General features: G+C 42.4%; 1 protein-coding gene across 1 annotated transcript in view; it reads left to right on the top strand.

Moving 5' to 3' along the window:
- The window catches only part of LOC102839863 (zinc finger protein 420-like), a 60,184-nt gene that overhangs the window by 29,023 nt on the left and 10,387 nt on the right, over window positions 1-20,774 (top strand). The window contains exon 4 of the mRNA XM_006869064.1: window positions 17,604-18,030. Within this exon, the coding sequence (XP_006869126.1) occupies window positions 17,604-18,030 (427 nt within the window). The remainder of the gene's footprint in view (window positions 1-17,603; window positions 18,031-20,774) is intronic.

The raw sequence follows: 20,774 nt of genomic DNA, 5'->3' as shown, positions 1-20,774 counted from the left end.
CAAGCATAACGCCCTTCTCCAGGGACTGGTCCCCATTGATAACATGTCTGAAGTATGAAAGATGAAGTCTGTACTTCTTCCAACACAAATTTGTTTGTTCTGGATGGGTAGCCACTGATATGGGTAGCCACTGATAAACTTCTGAATAACAGCTAAATATTATCAAATGTAGTGCAGGAATGATGAGCCCCGCAGGTTGAAAGTTACTCAAAGTATGACTGGGGAAAAGCTTTCTCCTCATGACGTGAAAAGAGTAACGCTTTCGTGACTTTTAATTTGATGCTGGGGTACAACTCAAAATGAGAATAACTGAAATAATTCATTAATAATTAGTGAAACATACAAAGTGAGACTCTAGAAAAATTGGAAGTTGTCAAAAATGAAATGGTGGACACAAGCAGAATGTGGGATCTTATCCAGAGAAGCAGTGACCCCAAGAGATGGAGGCAAAGATGAAGACGTGAAGAGAGGGAGCAGCTGAGGACTCATGGAAAGAGAGGGACTGAGAGCTGGTGGCCAGGAGGCAGGCTTACAGAATGTGTCCTTTGGTTGTTTAAATTATTATATATTCCTGAGTGTTTCTGTGTACATCGCCCCCTCCATCCCCCAAACAAAACCAAACACTTGGAGGAGAAGCTGAGCAGGATGTCTAAAGACAGAGTCTGAATGGTAAAAGGCCAGCCAGATGTGGCTTGATTAGCTTGTGAGCAGCATTGGCAATGGGAGACCTGGTGTAACATTCACGCAGACAGTAGCAAAGGTGCGATTCCTTCTTTCCCCCCATGCTCCCTTGTGACCAGGGGTGTGGCCAGGTCCCACCCTCACACCCCCCCAATTCAAACGCCACATGGTTGGGAGTCATGCCTATGTGAGGTGTCAGCCAACTGCACTTCTTTTGTGTGCTGATTTTGTGCATGAATTCAGGTGGGCTCGATTCTAGACCTACAAAACCGGCAGAGCCACCAGACCAGCATTTAACCAGTCACCTTGCTCTCATCTGCCTTATGGTTCTAATAGACACTGAAACCAACTCCAACAAGGGCCCCCACAAACTACTTTCAAATTCAGTCTTTGAACATGGATAACATCGAGCAGCTTGAGAAAAAAAAAGTTACCTATAATGGAGAACCAATTAAGACTAAGCTCTGATTTCTCAGCATAAACCATGCAGGCAAGAAAGCAATGGGATGACATATACAAAACTTTGAAACAAAAATTGTCAACCAAGAATCGTATACCCAGCAAAGGTAGTCCCTCAAATAAGATGGTAAGATTAAGACATTTCCTGATAAACAACAATTAAAGGCATTTTTAATGACCAGTCCATCTTCACAAAAAATACTAAAAGGTGTTCTTTGGACTGAGAACCAACAACCTGAAATTACCACACATGACAACACCTATCAAGGTATACAAATATTTAAAATAAAACAAATCTACAAGACTGAGAAGAGGGAACCAGAGACACCAATGTATAATGAAGTTAACTAGGGAAAAAAGGAAGGAAGAGCAATGATCATTCCCACCCCCTCCACACACAGAGTAGACAGGGATGGGCATCTTGGACATTGGCTACCCAAAGTGGGGGTGCTACAAAGGCAAGAAGTGACTGGCTTACAAGCTTTCAAGAGGAACCTAGATCCAGAGGGCATGGAGGAAGGTAGAATCTCCGCTGAGTAGTATCCAATCTGTCTATGTGGGGCTGATGAAAGGAAATGTGGATAGGCCTCTTGTAATACAATAGTGAATAATTGCTATCAGAACTGATTGTGAGGGTCAGAAATGTAAAGGTAGAAGTTTTGTAGCAAGGAGGGGAGTGATTAACTTTGCAATCTAGGAACGGCGGTCCCTGGGACCATCAAGGGAGAAGAGCGGAGAATGGGACCCTACCCAGAGAAGCAGTGACACCAGAGATGGAGGCAGAGATGATGATGTGGAGAGATGGAGCAGCTGGGGACTTTAGATCCAGAAAGGGAGAGGGGCTGTGTGCTGATGACCAGGGGGCAGGCTTGTAGGGTATACCCTTTGGTTGGTTGATGATGCATGGAGGGGTTTGTAACCATGGCAATGAAACAATATATGATAGGATGAATGTAAAACTAATGTTCTCCCATGTAAACTATCACACAATTCACAATAAAACATTAAAATAAAAAGAGGTTAGGAGAGGGTCTAATTTTTTATTTGGTTGGGTCACTGAAGCATGGATTGAATGGTGGCCTACAATACATCAAAGTGAAGTACCAAGACCTACCTTGGTGTTCTTTAGAGGAAGGAATCCAAAAGCTTCAGGAAATTGGCATATTATATATTTATTTTTTTTATGTATTTATCAGGATAAACCCATAAATCCACACATTGAGTACTCAGAGTAGACACCTTTGACCACAACAGTGAAGAACAAATTTGTGAAGAATGTCCCAACATCCTTAAAGAGTGCTTTGATTGTTGTATTATATAAGCCAGATTTAACAGTAGGAACTAACCTAACAGGATGAAGACACCCCACCACAATGGGACTGATTGGATCCCATGGTGGTAGGAGCCATGTTGCAGATTTAATCAACAAACACAAGGTAGGTGTGGTTTCCGTAAAGTACAACTGAATCAAAGCAGTAATCAGGATAATGGGGTCCTGGTGTGGTTTGTGTGGGCTTCTGTTCTCTTTAAGTGCCGTCAAGTCATGTCTGACGCATAGTAACTCTGTATAGGTTTCCAAGGAGTGACTGGTAAGTTTGAACCACCAACCTTGTGGTTCAAACCAACCTGGGCATCCAGTGCTTTATCCCACAGCGCCATGAAATAGATGGGAAACCTACTAAACATTTTCTTGATTTCTACAAGAGGTTGAACTCTAGGTCAATTGAAGGACGGCCTAACTTGAATTGCCAGAGTTGAAAGTCGCAGCCTCTCAATCAATTCTCAGCTTTGAGCCAGTTTACAAACTGGGGATAACTGGGCAGAACCCCACATTGGAACTCTTGAGATGTGGAATAAGGGCTATTACAGGTGGAAAAATCAAGTGGAAACCATCAGAACTCTATTGAGCTAGGAAAATGGTAAACCAAAAGCAGTGCCACATTCCTGGAGGGACAGCAGAGACGAGTGCTTCAACCAAGGACTGGAAGGATGCAGGGGTGCTGATTCCTCCCACGTCCCTACTGAACTTGCATATTTGGCCTGTGCAGTAAACAGATGGGTCTTGGTGTATGATGAGAGAATACAATGTGGTTGTTGAAAATATGGTGAAAGAATACAACGCTGGTGCACACCTTTCTTGATTTTAAACCATTCATGTCCATTTTTTCAGTTCAAATGACTGCCTTTGAATCTATATACAGAGGAATTATGCTCTTCCTCATGAGCACAATTAAGTGTTCTGCAATACCCAGCCTACAAAATGTCCATATAACTTGTCATGATCCACATAGTCAAAAGCCTTTACATAGTCAATAAAGCACAGGTAAACATCTTTCTGGTATTCTCTGCTTTCAACCAAGATCCATCTGATGTCAGCAATGATATCCCTTGTTCCATGTCCTCTTCTGAATCCACCTTGAACCTCTGGCAGTTTCCTGTTAATGTACTGTTGCAGCCGTTTTATAATTATATTTACAAGCGCCACATAAAATGACAGCGGATTGTTGATAATGTAACCAGGTTGTGACTCCAATTGCAGCTGCTATTCAGATGTTTCATTGCTTGAGCAAGATAATGCATCTTGTATTCTGGCCATTGCTTTCTTCTCAATTCTAGTTTCACCAGAAGCAGTTTGTCTTTAGCTGGCAAGGCCAACAGTACACTTACACAGTCTTACCTCAAGGGTACATCAACTCTCCATCACTATGCTATAATTTAGTCTGCAGTGACCTTGATCACCTTTCCCTGCCCCCAACATACCACACTGATCCATTACATTGCTGACATTATGCAGATTGAACCTAGTGAGGAAGAAGCATCAATGGCTAGACTTATTGGTAAAACATCTGCACGCTAGAGGGTGGGAAGTTAACCCAACAAAAATTCAGACACCTTCCACCTCAGTGATATTTCTTGGGGTTCAGTGGTGTGAGGTATGTAGAGATATTCCTACTTAAATGAAGGAGAAGTTATTGCATCTGATCCCTCCCACAACTAAAAAGAGTCACAACACCTGGCAGGCCTTTTTGGATTTTGAAGGCAACATCATTTGGTGTGTGTTACTGCAGCCTATTTATCAAGTGACTCAAAAAGCTGCTACTTTTGAGTTGGACCCACAACAAGAAAAGGCTCTGCAACAGGTTCAGGATGCGGTGCAAGCTGCTCTGCTGCTTGAATAATATGATCCAACAGAACCAATGGTCCTTGAAGTGTCAGAAGTAGACAGAGATGCAGCTTGGATCTTTGGTAGGCCCCTATTGGTGAATCACAACTCAGACCCTTAGGATTTTGCAGCAAAGCCCTGACATTCTCTGCAGTTAATTACTCCCCATGTGAGAAATAGATTTTGGCTTGTTATTGGGCCTTAGTGGAGACTTAATGCCTAACCAAGGACCACAATGTCACCATGTAATCAGAGCTGCACATTATGAATTGGATGTTGTCTGACCCACAGAGTTATAAAGTTGGACTTGCATGGCAGCACTCCATAATTAAGTGGAAGTGGTATATACAAGACTGGGCTTGAGTAGGATGTGAAATCACAATAAAGTTGCATGAGGAACTATATGGCCCGTGGGCTTCACTTCTGTCACATGACCTTCCTTTTCCCAGTCTACGCCTATGACCTCATGGGGAGCTCGTTATGATCCGTGGACTGAGGAAGAGAGAATTCGTGCTTGGTTTACAGAGGGTCCTGCAGGATAGGCAGACACCACTTGAAGTGGACAGCAGCAGCGTTACAGTCCTTTCTGGAATTCTGAAGGACAATGGTGAAGGGAAATCTCCCAATGGACAAAAGTTCAAGCAGTGTACCTAGCTCATTTTACTTGGAAGGACAAATGACCAAATATACGACTGTATACTGATTCATGGGCTGTGGCCAATGGTTTGGCTGGATGGTCAGGGACTTGGAAGGGACATGATTGGAAAATTGGTGGCAAGGAAGTGTGGGAAGTAGTGTGTGGATAGAGCTCTCTGAATGGGCCAAAATGGTGAAGATATTTGAGTCTCATGTGAACGCACACCGAAGGATACCTAGGCACAGGATGATTTTTAACAACCAAGTGGACAGGATGACACATTCTGTGGAAACTAATGCTCTTTCTCCAGCCATAACTGCTGTTGCCCGATGGACTCATGAACAAAGTGGCCATGGTGGCAGGGATGGAAGTTATGCATAGACTCAGCAGCTTTCACTTCTACTCATCAAGGAGGACTTGGCTACAGCCTCTGCTGAGTGCTCAATCTGCCAGCGGCAAAAACTAATACTGAGTCCCAGGTATGGGAACATTCCTCCTGGAGATCAGCCAGCATCTGTGGCAGGTTGATTACATCGGACTGCTTCCATCATGGAAAGGGCAGCATTTAATTCTTACTGGAATACACACTTACTCTGAGTATGGATTTGCCTTCCCTGCATCTACCAAAACTACCATCTGTGGTCTTACAGAATGCCTTATCCACTGTCATGGTATCCACAGAGCATCACCTCAGATCGAGGGACCCACTTCACATCAAATGAAGTGCAGCAATGGGCCCAGGCTCATGGAATTCACTGGTTTTATCATGTTCCTCATTATCCTGAAGGTGTTGACTTGATCAGAAAATGGAATGACCTTCTAAAAGACACAATTATGGTACCAACTAGGCGGTAATATCTTTCAGGGTTGGGACTGTGTTGTTGTTGTTCTTAAGCGATGTCAAGTCCGTTCTGATTCATAACAGCCCTGTAGAGGGTTTCTGAGGAGCAGTTTGTGGGTTTGTGTGGGAATTGCTTTCACTAAGTCTGGCATAACATGGGTTAAAAGAATGTAGCTTCCTGGAATGTTCTGCCCTCGTCCTGTGTGAGAAAGAGAGCATGCTGATCTCAGGTCCAGTGTGTTTGTCAAGGATGTTTGTGTAACTAGGAAGACGTAGTTAAGAGTGTTTGAAATCAGAACATTCCCAGGCGTTTCTCTGTACCTAGCCTTGTGTAAGGATTTATGTTGTTACCTGTGTCTTTCTAAAGGTTGCAAAAATGCTTTTGAACTTTCTGCTTTGATAAAGTCTAATAAATACAAGAAGCAACAAATCAGGAACTAATTTGTTCTAACTCAGAGAACTCCTCTCCCCTAATCCTCTTAACTCTCTGTTTTGAGTAGTGTGTTCTTCCACTCGGCATTTTTGCAGGACAGTAAACGCAACAGGTTCGACTGTCAACTTTGTGGTTTGCAGTCCAGTGCTGATCGCACAGCACCACGCCAGGAATCCAAGGAGTCCGTATGAGTTCAGGAGGCTTATATACTCTAAATCAACATCCAATATATGATGCTGTTTATCCAATTGACAGGATCCATGGTCCAGCAGCCACTGGGTGGAGATGGGAGTGACACCACTCACTGTTACTCCTATTCAACTACTGGACATTTTTTTGCTTCCTGTCCCTGCGACCCTATGCTCTTCAGGTCAGGACATTTTAGTTCCAAAGGGAAGAATCCTCCCACCTGGAAACATAGCACTGATTCCATTGAACTGGAATTATGAATGACCTCTGCCCATTTTGCACTCCTCATGCATTTGGATCAACAGGCAAAGAAGGCATTTGATTTGTTGGGTGTTGTGATTGATCCTGATTATCAAGGGGAATTTGGCTTGGCATTACATAATGGAGATACAGAAGAATATGTGTGGAATCCAGGAGGCTCCTTAGGATGTCTTGTGATTAAAGTCAATGGTAAATTATTGATGTCGTTAGGTACCACCAATTTGGTGCCGACTTATAGTGACCTTAAGTACAACAGAATGAAATACTGCCCACTGGGTCAATCTCACAATCGTTGCTACTGCTACTGTGCCAGTCCACCTCGCTGGGGGGTCTTCCTTATTTTCTATGGCCCTCCACTTTACCAAATATGATATCCTTCTCCAGGAACTGGTCCCTCCTGATAACATGTCCAAAGTATGAGACACAAAGACTGGCCATCCTGGCTTCCAAGGAGCACTCTGGCCATCCTGGCTTCCAAGGAGCACTCTTAGTGTACTTCTTTCAACACAGATCTGTTTGTTCTTTTGGCAGTCCAGGGTAATTTCAATATTCTCCTCCAACACCATAACTCAAATGCATCAGTTCTACAGTCTTCCTTATTTCATGTCCAACTTCTGCATGCTTGTGAGTTTATTGAAAATACCATGGCTTGGATCAGGCGCACCTTAGTCTTCAAGCTGACATCTTTGCTCCTCAACACTTTAAAGAGGTCTTGTGCTGCAGATCTGCCTAATGCAATACGTCAGTTGACCTCTTGACTGCTGCTTCCATTAGTGTTGATGGTTGATCCAAGAATGAAGTCCTTGACAACTTCAATCTTTTCTCCATTGATAAGAATGTTGTTTATTGGTCCAGTGGTGACAATTTTTGTTTTCTTCATGTTGAGGTGCAAGCCATACCGAAGGCTGTGGTCTTTGATCTTCATCAGTAAGTATTTTAAGTCCTCTTCACTTTCAGCAAGCAAGGTTGTATCATCTGCTTATCTGAGGTTGTTAATGAGTCTTCCTTCAATCCTGATGCCATGTTTTTCTTCATATAATCTAGTTTCTCAGATTATTTGTTCAACATGCAGATTGAATAAGTATGATGAAAGAATACAACCCTGTCGCACACCTTTTCTAATTTTAAACCATTTGATGTTCCCTTGTTTTGTTCGAACAACTGCCTCTTGGTCTATGTACAGGTTCCTCATGAGCACAATTAAGTGTTCTGGAATACTTTCTCTGCAATGTTGTCCATAGCTTGTTGTGATCCACTTAGTCACAAGCTTTTGCATAGTCAATACAGCACAGGAAAACATCTTTTTGGTAGTCTCTGCTTTCAGCCAAGATCCATCTGATGTCACGTAATCATTCCATGTCCTCTTTTTTCCAAAGCTGAGGGGCAAAGCTGCCATGTCCAGGGGAGTACAAGAGAAGGGCCTGCCAGAGCCAAGGGGATAGGGTCACCACAAAGATGGACTAGAAGGATGAAGTTGGCAAAAGCCAAAGGAGCAATCCAGAGAAGCAGAGACACCAGAGAAAGAAGTAAAGATGAGGTCATGGAGAAATAGAGCAGCTGAGGACTCTAGACTCATGGAAAGAGAAAGGCTGTGTGCTGCCCACCAGGTGCTGGTGGCCAGGAGGCAGGCTTACAAGATGTGCCCTTTGGGTGTTTAAATGATTACATATTCCTGGGAGTTTTGGTGTACATACAAAACAAAAAACAACAGAGGGAATATAAGCAAAAATACTGTTGAATAATGATGCATAGAGGAAATTGTAATCATTACAATGAAAGAAACAGTGAGTTTAAAACTGATGTTCTCCCATGTAAACTATCATTCAATTCACAGTAAAAATTTAAAGAGGTAGCAGAGTTGCCATTCCAGTAGGCCTGGAGTACAGAGCTGAAGTTCTAGGTTGAGGAGCCTCTACCCAGAACCCAGAGTGTGTGGCCAATAACCATTGTCCAGAGAACAGGGCCATTGTCCAGAGAACAGGGCCATTGTCCAGAGAACAGGGCCATTGCCCAGAAGATCTCAGAGATAAGAGGATTCTTTTCAAGTCTTGAAAGCTAATATAAATTGTTCTACTGTACAAGAAAAAGACAAATAACCCAATTAAAAAATGGGCACAGAACATGAACAGACACTTCACCAAGGAAGAGATTCGGGCAGCCAACAAACATATGAAATGTTCATGATCACTAGACATTAGAGAGATGCAAATCGAAACAACAATGAGATATCATCTCATAACAAAGTTCAAAAAAGCAGAGGCCAATAAATACTGGCGAGGATGTGAAGTGACTGGGACCCTCCTACATTGCTAGTGGAATTGCAAAATGGTCCAACCATTCTGGAAAGCAATATGGCACTTCCTCAGAAAGTTGGAAATAGAAAAACCTTATGATCTAGCAGTCCCTCTACTTGGTATTTATCCACAAGAAATATGAGCCATAACACGAGAAGATATATGCACACCAATGTTCATAGCAGCACTATTTACAATAGCAAAAAGATGGAGACAGCCTAAGTGCCCATCGATGGAAGAATGGATAAACAAACTTTGGTACCTACACACAATGGAATATTAGGCTACTTTGAAGAATAACAAGGAAGCTGCAAACCACTGCATAACATGGATGAATCTTGAGGACATTATGCTGAGTGAAATCAGTCAGTCACAAAAGGACAAATATTACATAAGACGATTATTGTCAAAGCGCTCAAGAAAAGTAGCCATACTAAAATGAAAGCAAAACAACAACTGTTTCTTTGTTGGTTACCAGTGGGGTTGGAGTGGGGGTGAGGTGGAGGGAGGCAATGGTAGAACACAGGGTAGGGGCCGGCAACATCATAGTCCGAGTGTTAGGGAGGGCAGTCCACACAAAGTGGGAGGGTGTAAAAGAACAAGGTAGATAGGGGAACACTGAGACAGGTTTGCATGGGCTAAATGGGACAGAGGTAAATAGTGATGCATGCTCAACCTTGGAAGAAAAAGGGCTCTGTGATACAGGGATCAAGGCATAGTTTGAAGAGGGGAAATAATACTAAGATACTTGACTGTCTTATGAATATTGGTTTTCCTTGCCTACTATTGTAAAATGGAAACTTGAGTTGGATAGAAAGGAACATCGGGAAACATGATTACAGAAAGCTTGTGAGCCCATCTTTAGCCTATAACGGATTGGAATACCTAAAATGGGTTCTAGAACTTGCCCAGTGAAATAGGCCTCCTGTGGAAACTTTGCAGTGTTTAGGACCTTAGGTGGAATCCTGAGCCCCATCCAGAACCTTCAGAGGTGGGACATTCCCACTAACAAGGGCAAGCAGATTAGCCTGGAACAGCTAGAGTGCCAGAAGATACATCTTCAAAGAAAGATCATCAGGAAAAAAAACAACAACAAAAATAACAGTATGACTGGCCACTACAAGAATAAACAAGTTGTTGGTTGGGAAGTCATCAAGGCAAGCAATCAAGTTCCTTCAGGACAAATCCCCCTTCGAAGACTGAAACTCAAAGGGAACACATGAATAGGCATATAAGCTTGCTGGTGCCCATGTTGGTCTATTGGTGAGTGGAAGAGGGGGAAAGCCAGCAATAAAGAAATGGGCTAAGTTCAACCATTTTCCACAGACTCCCATGGACCTGTAGATGAGAGAGCGAGAAGAGGAAGGGCTGATTGTCCCAAAGTTGGAAGAAGTGCAGCCAGAGTGTTCCTTGGAGGCCAGGATGGCCAAACTTCATCTCTCATACTTTGGACATATTGTCAGGAGGGACCAATCTCTGGAGAAGGATATCATGTTTGGTAAGGTGGAAGGTCAGAGAAAAAGAGGAAGACCCCCAGCAAGATGGATTGGCAAAGTAGCAACATCAATGGGCTCAAGCTTGGCAATAATTGTGAGGTTGGCCCAGGAGCGGGTAGTGTTTCATTGTATTGTACATAGGGTCGCTATGGGTCAGTATCGACTCAATGGCACTTAGCAACAACAACTGTTATATTTGGAAGCAAACAACTTTTATCCTAGATTCACAGAAGAAAAGGAATTTTATCCTAGGTTGAAATTTAGACTTGTAAACATTTGTGGATAATATAATGGAGTTAGTGTCTTTTTGGTTGCACACGTTAGTTGTATCATGTTAGGCACAAGTGTGACTTTGTAATTGTCTTTAGTCAGCTATTATATATGTGGTTCAAGAAGATGTATATAGGTGCCCAGTTGACAGGGGTGGGCTGTAATAGTTAAGGATTTGTGTCAACCTGACTGGACCAGGATTCTCAGCTTGGCAGTTGACAAGTAGTTATTCCCTCATGATGTGATTTGATTTGAGGAACCAATATGATACACTCGCCCTTAACCCACCAACACCCTGATCCAATGTATGGAAGATTCCCAAAGGTATGGTGTACAACACATTTTATCTTGCAAAAGATAAAAGGAGAGAAACTTGAACAGAGAAAGAGGAACCTATTGCCACCAAGATCGAAGAGCCGGGAGTGGAGTTCCTTTGGGCCTGAGGTCCCTGCACTGTGAAGCTCCTAGATACTGGAGAAGATTGATGTCAAGGTGCAAGGAGAGCTCCAAGGAATGCTGGGACTACAAGCACTGAAAGGAGACAAGGGCCTTTCCCCAGGATGAACATAGACAAAGCCTTCCCCAAGAGTCTGTACTCTGAATTTGGAGTTCCAGACTCCAAAACTGTGAGAAAATAAACTTCTGGTTGTTAAAGCCATCCTTGTGGTATTTCTGTTTTAGCTACACTAGAGAACTATGCACTGACCCTCCACTTTACCAAGCATGATGTTCTTCTCCAGAAACTGGCTTCTCCTGGTAACATGTGTGAAGTATGAGAGATGAAGTCTGAACATCCTGGCTTCTAAGGAGTGGTCTGGTTGTACGTCTTCCAACACAGATTTGCTTCTTCCTCTGGTAGTCCATGGTACTTTTAATAAAGCAAAATTAAGTCTTCGACAACTTCAGTCCTTTCTCCATTTGTTGTTGTTGTTGTTAAGTGCCATTGAGTTAGTTCTGACTCATAGTGACCCTGAATAGGGTTTCTGAGGAGCAGTTGGTGGGTTGGAACTGCTGACCTTGTGGTTCACATTCCAGTGTTGATTCCACGGTGCCACACCAGGTGTACATTTATCATGATGTTACTTATGGTCCAGTGGCGAGGATTTTTGTTTTCTTTACATTGAAGTGCAACCCAGTGGAAGGCTGTTTTTTGATCTTCATCAGTGAATACTTTAAGTCCTCTTCACTTTCAGCAAGCAAGGTCGTATCATCTGCATATCGAAGGTTGTTAATGAGTCTTCCTCCAATCCTGATGCTACGTTCTTCTTCATAGAATCTAGCTTTTTGGATTATTTGCTCAGCATACAGATTGAATAAATATGGTGAGAGCAGACAACCCTGGAGCACACCTTTCCTGATTTTAACCCATTCCATGTTCCCTTGATCTATTAGAATGACTGCCTATTGGTTTCTGTATAGGTTCCTCATGAGCACAATGAAGTGTTCTGGAATCTTCGTAATGTTGTCCATTGCTTGTCGTGGATAACATCACAGCCGAAAGCCTCTGCATAGTTGTTAGAGCACAGGTAAACATCTTTTTGGTATTCTCTGCTTTTAGTCAAGATCCATCTGATGTCTGCAATGATAGCCCTTGTTCCACATTCTTATCTGAATCCAACTTGAACCTCTGACAGTTCCCTGTCAGTGTACTGTTGCAGACGTTTTTGAATTATTTTTAGGAAAATTTTACTTGCATGTAATATCAATGATATTGTCCAATGACTTCTGAATTCTGCTGAGTTGCCCCTCTTTGGAATGGGCACAAATATAGATCTCTTCCAATCAGTTATCCAGGTAGCTGTCTTCCACATGATAAATTTCCCAGAACTGCCCTACAACTAAAGTACCATGGTCCTTATTAAAAAAAAAATTTTTTTTAAACCTGACTAAACAGCAAAAATAAAATAGGCATAAGCTGTAAAGCTTGAGCCAACATTTAAAAGCAGCAAATCAGTGGAAAACAAACCAAATCAGTAAATGTAATTTTTAAAAATTCAATATAAAAAATAATGACAATTCAATGTAAAAATCCCTAATCAATAAATTAAATAATATACAAATCTAGAACTGTAGAGGTATTTACCCAAAGCAAATGAAGTTAGAATACTGCACAGGCCTAAAATCTCTTTTATATCTAAAAAGGAGGGGAAGAAACCTTGTAAAACCAGAAAACCATACTGGTTAGGGAAGTTCTGCCTGCCAAACAAACAAATAAACAAACAAAAAATGGTGCTAGTTGTTCCCAAGGAGTCTTTTTGAAGTAACTTCTACATTTCTTCAAGGAAATGTTGAGAAATATCTGGAATTTGTTCTGTAAAACTTCATCTGTGCTATGACAGTAAGTGATGAAGAAAATTAAAACAAAAAAATCTATCAACTTAAAGTTCCCATTGTTATCCCTGTTGAAAACCTGTCAGAATTTTTCATAAGTTTTCTTTCTTTGGGTACAGTGGTTAAAAGGCATGGACTGCTAACCAGACAATCAGCAGGTAGAAGAACCTACTAGCCAATTCAGATGAGAAAGATGTGTCTGTCTGTTTCCATAAAGAGGTAGCCTTGAAAACCCTTATAGGCCCAGAATGAGTCTGAACCAACTCCATGGCAGCGGTTTTCCTTTTGGATTGTTTTCTGACTCTTAAAGCAGAGCCCTCATTCAAATAATTATGTTTGTCTTGGCATAATGAAAATATCTTTTAAATTAAATTTAAGTCAGAGTTATCTTCCCACTATCATAGCTCATATTTGTATTTAAGGAAACATAGGGGGGAACACAAGAGTTAAGATCAACACTAGAATGTGAACTACAGACTGGGGGTTCAAGCCCACCAGCCTTCCTCTGGAGAATAATGAGGCTTTCAAGTTTGCTGTGAGTCAGATCTTAATGTATAGTGCTATCTGTGATAGGCTATCCAAACGCCTACAAGGAACACCAGTTAATACCACGGCTATCAGATTTGTGCTCCAACTGCTAAAGCCAGTCAGTGATGATGACACTGAACAATGCTGCCAACTTCTTCAGTGAAATTGATCAAACATGAATTCAAGATATATTGATAATTTCTGGTGATTGGAATTAAAATGTTGGAAACACAGAGGAAGGACCAGTAGTTGGAAAATATGGCCTTGGTGATAAAAAGCAAATTGTAGGTTGCATTGTAGAATTTTGCAAGACTACTGACTTGTTCCTTACTGAACAACATAAAAGACAACCGTACACATTGACCTCACCAGATGGAATACACAGAAATCAAATTGACTACATCTGTGTGAAGAAATAGTGGAAAAGCTCCGTCTCATCAGCCAAAATAAGGCCAGGGGCAGACTGTGGAACAGACCATCAGTTGCTCACATGTTGAAGTTGAAGAAAATTAAAACAAGTTCATAAGAGCCAAAATTTGACTTTGAGCATACCCCACTTGAATTTAGAGATCATCTGAAGAACAGATGCATTTGACACTAATGTCCAAAGACTAGAAGAGTTGTGGGATGGCATCAAGAACATCACAAAGCAAATGGTCATGAAGATAAGAAAGAAGGGAAAGACCAAAAGAAATGTCAGAAGAGACTCTGAAACTTGATCTGTGGCATAGAGACACTAAAGCAAATGGAAGAAATGAGTAGGTAAAAGAGCTGAACAGAACATTTCAAAGGTCAGCTTGAGAAGACAAAGTATTATAATGAAATGTATAAAAACCTGGTGTTAGAAAACCAAAAAGGGAAGAACATGCTCAGCATTTCACAAGCTGAAAGAACTGAAGGAAAAAAATGAAGTCTTGACGTGCAATATTGAAGCATTCTTTGGATGTGGTGCCGGAGGATCAGCACTGGACAGCAACCCACAAGGTCAGCAGTTCAAACTCACCAGCTGCTCCTCGGAAACCCTATACAGGGTTGCTGTGTGTCAGAACCAATTCGATGGCACTTAAAACCAACAACATGGGTACAATATTAAATGATGCAGAAAGCATCAAAAGAAGATGGAAAGAATACACAGAGTCACCGTACCAAAAAGAAATGGTCCATGTTCAACCATTTCAAGAAGTAGTATATGATCAAGAGCCAACGATCCAGAAGGAAAAAGTCCAAGGTGCATGGAAGGCATTGGCAAAAAACAAGGCACCGGGAATTGATGGAATACAAATTGGAACCTTTCAAGAAACTAATCCAGCACTGGAGGCGCTCACTTAGCTATGCCAAGAAATTTGGAAGACAGCTACCTGGCAAAGGTAGCTTCATTGGAAGAGATCCATATTTGTGTCCATTCCAAAGAGAAGTAACCCAACAGAATGTGCAAGTCATCTGACAATGTCATTAATATTACATGCAAGTAAATATTATCTTTTGCTACAGATAATTCCAAAACACTTGCAACAATACATTGACAAGGAACTACCAGACATTTATGCCAGTTTCGGACAAGGACATAGAATAAGGGATATTATTGTTGACATCAAATGGATCTTGACTGAAAGCAGAGAATACCAGAAAGATGTTTACCTGCACTTTATTGGCTGTGCAAAAGCTTTCGACTGTGGGGATCATAACAAGCTATGGATAGTATTGTGAAGAATGGGTATTGCAGAACACTTAGCTCTGCTCATTAGGATCCTGTACAATAGACAACGAGACAGCCAATCAAACAGAACAAGGGGATACCGAATGGTTAAAAATTAGTAAATGTGTGCACCAGGGTTGTATTAGTTCACCATACTTATTCAATCTGGGTGCTCAGCAGATAATCCAAAAAGCTGAATTATATGAAGAAGAATGTGGCATCAGGATTGGAGGAAGACTCATTAATAACCTGCAATGTGAAATGATACAACCTTGCTTTCTCAAAGTGAAGAGGACTTAAAATACTTACTGATGAAAATCAAAGACCATGGCCTTCAGTATGGGTTTCATCTCAATGTAAAGAAGAAAAAAAATCCTCACCACTGGACCAATAAATAACATCATGATAAACAGAGAAAAGATTGAAGTCGTCAAAGACTTGATTTTGCTTGGATCCACTATCAACTCTCATGGAAATCACAGTTAAGAAAGCAAAGGATGTATTGCATTAGGCAGATATGCTGTACAAGTCCTCTTTAGAGTATTCATTAAGTCCCTTCAGGACAAACCCCCCTCTAAGACTGAAACTCAAAGGGAGCACATGAGCAGGCATGTAAGCTTGCTAATGCCTATGTTGGTCTATTGGTGAGGGGGAAAGGCAGCAATGAAGAAATGGGCTGAGTTCAACCATGCTCCATAGACTCCCATTGACCTGGAGATTAGAGAGAGCAAAGAGGAAGGTCTGGTTGGTCCAAAGTATGGTGAGACCTGAGGACACTTGAGCCCATGGACAAGGACATAGCCACAGAGGGTTAGAGCTGAGAGTGAAGCATCCAGCTAATATGAAGTGAGGGGAGATGTATAAGAACACCCAGACTTGCAGATAGTACCCATTTGACCTAACCTCAATGACTTGATAATCAGAACTCAACTAGAGGAAGATTAAAAAAAAATTTTTTTGATAAAGGAACCGAGTATAAATTGCTACAATTTGATGAACTTGACCTATACATATGGCTGTAGTAGCTGAAAATACCAACTGAGAGGGAAGGAGTCTTCCCCAAAAGTAACAATCCTATCCCCTCTGTATACAGGGTAAATTGTTGTTGTTGTAAAGTGCCATCGAGTCGGTTCTGACCAACAGCGACCCTGTATAGGGTTTCCAAAGAGCAACTGGTGAGCTTGAACCACCAACCTTGCAGTTTTTTTTAAAACGGCTTTGCAGTCTGGCACATTAACCCACAGCACTACACCAGGACAGTGTAGATAGGAACAGGCAACTTAGACATTGGCTACCTAAAATGAGGGGGCGATAAAAGCACTAAGTGTGACTGGCTTACAAATCTTCAAGAGGGAGTTTAGTTTAAGTGTGGGGGAAGATAGAGTCCCCACTGAATAGTTTTCATCTTGTCTAGATGGGCCTGATGAAATGAGATGGGGATAAGATTCTTATGATTCAACAGTGAGTAATTGTCATCATGACTAATTGCGACTGTCACAACTGTAAAGGTAGAAGTTTTGTAACAAAAACGGGGGAGTAGTTCATCTTACAGTCCAGGAACAGAGGACCCTAGGACCATCAAGGGAGAAGAGCACAAGCAGAATATGGGACCTTATCCAGAGAAACAGTGACACCAGAGATGAAGGCAGAGATGGGGACATGGAGTGAGGGAGCGAGCTGCTGAGGGCACTAGATTCATGTAAAGCGAGCGACAGAAAGCTGGAGGCCAGGAGGCAGGCTTGCAGAATGTGCCCTTTAGTGATATAAATTATGATATATTCCTGAGTGCTTTTGTGTACATCTCCCCCACCCCCCTCCAAAAAAAAAAAAAAAAAGACAAAGAGAATGGAATACTGTTGGATGATGATGCACGGAGGAGACTGTAATCATTGCAATGAAACGATGGTGTAAAGCCGATGTTCTCCCATGTAAATATCACTCAGTTTACAATAAACACTTTTTAATAAGTACCATGGACGGACAGAAGAACCAACAAATCTGTGTTGTAAGAAGTGCAGCCAGAGCGCCCCCTGGAGGCCAGGATGGCCAGACTTCGTCTCTCATACTTCAGACACACTGTAAGGAGGGACCAGTCCCTGGAGAAGGGTGTCAGGCTAGGTAAAGTGGAGGGTTGGCGTCTTAGTGTGGCGCTGTACGTTAAGGATTGGACTGCAAAGTCGGTTTGAACCAGGAGGTTCAAGCACACCAGGCACCCCCTGGAAACCCTTTACAGGGTCGCTACGAGTCGTAACGATTCGAAAGCACTTAACAACAACAACGGAACTCCGCGGTCACACGCTTGACCTTTGGTTCCCACACGGAAGCCCTCTCGTGTGGCACCGAGTGTCCGAGTCTCCGAAACCGGAAGTGCGCTTTCTTGAATTGAGTTCGCTGCCTCGTTTGGAAACGCCCCTGAGAGGCGTTGAGAAGCTTCCTCTCTCCAGTCGGCAGTGGGCCCGCAGGCTCCGGTCCGGGTTCCCGGGCGCCGCCCCTGGTCTCTCCGGAGCCTCGGGAGCTCCTCTGGCCCGGGAGCCGCCGCCGCTTGTGGACGCCGCGGAGCTGGGGTGGGGCTGCGCGCCTTGGTACGTTCCCAGGTACGATCGTGTGCGTCCTGCGGATCCGGGTGTGGGACTCGGGGGCGCCGGGGGTCTTTTCTTCGTACCTCCCCGCCCCATCCAGACTCGGAGACCTCATCCGCCACCCCCCTCTAAAACACACACAACGTCTCGATTTTATACACAAAACAACCCGGTGAGCTAGACTTCTCGGCCCTTTAGAAAAGTAATGTTAAGTGCTGTCGAATCTGTTCCAACTCACAGGGACCCTGTAAAGGTTTCCGAGGAGCGACTGGTGGGTTTGAATCGCCAACCTTTCGGTCCGCAGTCCAGTCCTTATCCTACAAAGCCACAGCAGGACTCCTTAGAAAACGAATAGTCTGGGAGAAATTAAATTACTTGTCCATAGACAAATATCTAGTAAGTGGCAGTGTTTTAACTGAAACCCAGGTCTCTTCTACATCAAGGGGTCGCCGTTTCCTTACTCAAGACTGCACCTCTGTGTTGATCAGGCAGGACTTTGTGGAGTTTTGCTGGTCCTATAAACGTTGATTATGATGGATATATATACAGATATAGATATATATTCCCTCCTTTGATGGTGGTAAGTACTTAAGACTGATGGAAGAAGAAGAAACACGAGTTGGAGCTAGTATGTGCATTTATGGCCACATCTATCCCAGTTTCAGAGGTAAATATTTAGTAAGAGAAATGTTTTGAGGAGTTCATTCGCTTTGAGGCAGAAATGTTCATCATGATCGTGTGGGGAACTGTATGGCCAATGCTGGTTGGTGTGATTTTTAAGCACGATATTGCTGAACAGTTTTAAAACACACCCCGTGCGTGTGATCTGTCCTGGATCGCATGCTGGTGATTGAGCTACAATGTTTGCTGCCAAAGAACCACACTTTTTAGAAGGTTTGGGTTTCTTGGAATACAAACAGTGCGTATTCCCATTGTCAGAACAAGAAATATTAGGAATGAGGGCAAAATGAGAGGCGTGTGTAAGGAAACTAATCAGAATCCTTCCGCAGGTCCTAGAGAGTCAGCCACCAAAAAGTACCCCATCTTTGGTAACAATTATTTTACAAAGTACAAGAGTCAAGTTGGGAGTCTCTGGGTGGCAGAAAAGGGTAGCATTACAAGTTAAAAGGTTGATGGTTTGAATCCATCCAGATGTGTCCTGGACGTCTGGCTTGGTGAATTACTTCCAAGGCAGTCTCAGCATTGAAAACCCTTGGTGGAAATTGGAAGTGTATTAATCTAAGTGTTCTGTTTGAGAAATCTTTGGGAATGCCCATGTTACTGGCATACTTTATTTTTTATTTTTAATTTCACTGTTTAAAATGAAAATACTCATGATTGTTGTTGTTATGAAACAATCCTGGTTTTTTGGTGTGGGTTTTTTTTTTTCTCCTAATAACAAGGTGATCAGTTCCAATGACCTTACTTTGCATATTCTTTGCACAAAATGCAGTTGTTCAAATGTTATTTTCTTTTTCAAGGTTAGTACAGCCTAAGGTTGGCATGAAATCTGTGAAATACCTACTTTCCTCTCTAAATCCATATTGTAGCACCTACATTTCCCTCCTTCCACTTATACACTTAGACCAAGAAGCTAAGATTTAAAAACCCAGCAATGATTATGGTACCCTTTAATTCCATCTTATGTGTGTTTGATTTTTTTTTAATGATTTAAAAAAATTTTTTTAAATAAACATTTTTCCTATTTCAACCACTTTTGCATGTACAGTTCAGTAATGATTATTTTCGCCATGTTCTGCATCTATCATTATTAATAGTTTTCACGTTTAATAGTTTTTCACACTCAGGACTTAAAGCATTCAGTCTTCTCCTTCCTCCCGTCCGCCGCTACTAACTACTGATCTCTATACATTTGACGATTGTAGAGGTTTCATTTCTGTGAGATTGTACGATATTTGTCATTTTGTTCTCACTTATTTCACTTAGCATAGTGTTTTCTAGATTGATCAATGCCATCACATTTATTAGAAACTTATTTTTATGACTGAATTACATTCCATTTTCACTATGCATGTATCTGTTGATAGACATTCCCCCCGTTTGACTATTTTGAATCATGTTGCTGTGAACACTGGCATAAAAATATGTTAGCATCCCTGCTTTCCAAACTCTTGGGTCTATTCGCAGTTGTTGTTAGGTGTGTTTGAGGTGATTTTAGATTCACAGTAACACCATGGGACAGAGTAGTCCTGGGCCATAGGGCTTTCTGAGCTGTAATCTTTATGAAAACACGTTTCCCAGTATCAGACTGTTCCACAGAGGTTGCCCCATTTTACAATCCCACCTCCAATTTCTCCACATTCTCCATTTATTTGAAACTGCCTCCCATGTTGGACTGAATCTGTTAGCCGACACTATGCATTTTGCTTTCTCGTTCTCACCAAGGACACTGACCCTTGAAGACACCCTCACGATATCCCCTCTGTGTTGACCCCTGGCCAGCACTCTTCCTGGCGGCTGTCTGTGGAGACAGGCCCAACACCACATCCAGTGTAGGGTTGTTCTCTGCCCGCCTCAGGAATGCATTAGCAGTGAGCCTGGGGCTGGTGCAGCCAGGGAAGGGAACTTGCACTATTGATTTATTGTCATTGGACTCGGAACATCTGGCTCGTGGACACCACAGCTCCGTGGGCTCTGCAGAACCTTACAGGACCAGCAGAGCAGAGAAGATGTGAGTCCCTGAGACCACACTGCACAGCTTCAGGGCTTTCGGATTGCTGGGAGCCTGTCACCCAGGGATTAGAGCTGGTGAAAGCATCCCATTAAGTTTGCTTGTACTTACGTGATTAGGGTTAATGTCGAACTAGAATTAGGTAGGATTTTAGCATAGTGGTGACAAATCGGGCTGCTAACCTCAAGGTCGGCAGTTCGAAACTACCAGCTGTTTCACGGGAG

Source organism: Chrysochloris asiatica, unplaced genomic scaffold (assembly GCF_000296735.1).
Source record: "Chrysochloris asiatica unplaced genomic scaffold, ChrAsi1.0 scaffold00125, whole genome shotgun sequence".
NCBI lineage: Eukaryota > Metazoa > Chordata > Mammalia > Afrosoricida > Chrysochloridae > Chrysochloris > Chrysochloris asiatica.
Note: the sequence above shows the minus strand (reverse complement) of the source record. Positions and strands in the feature narration are given on the sequence as shown.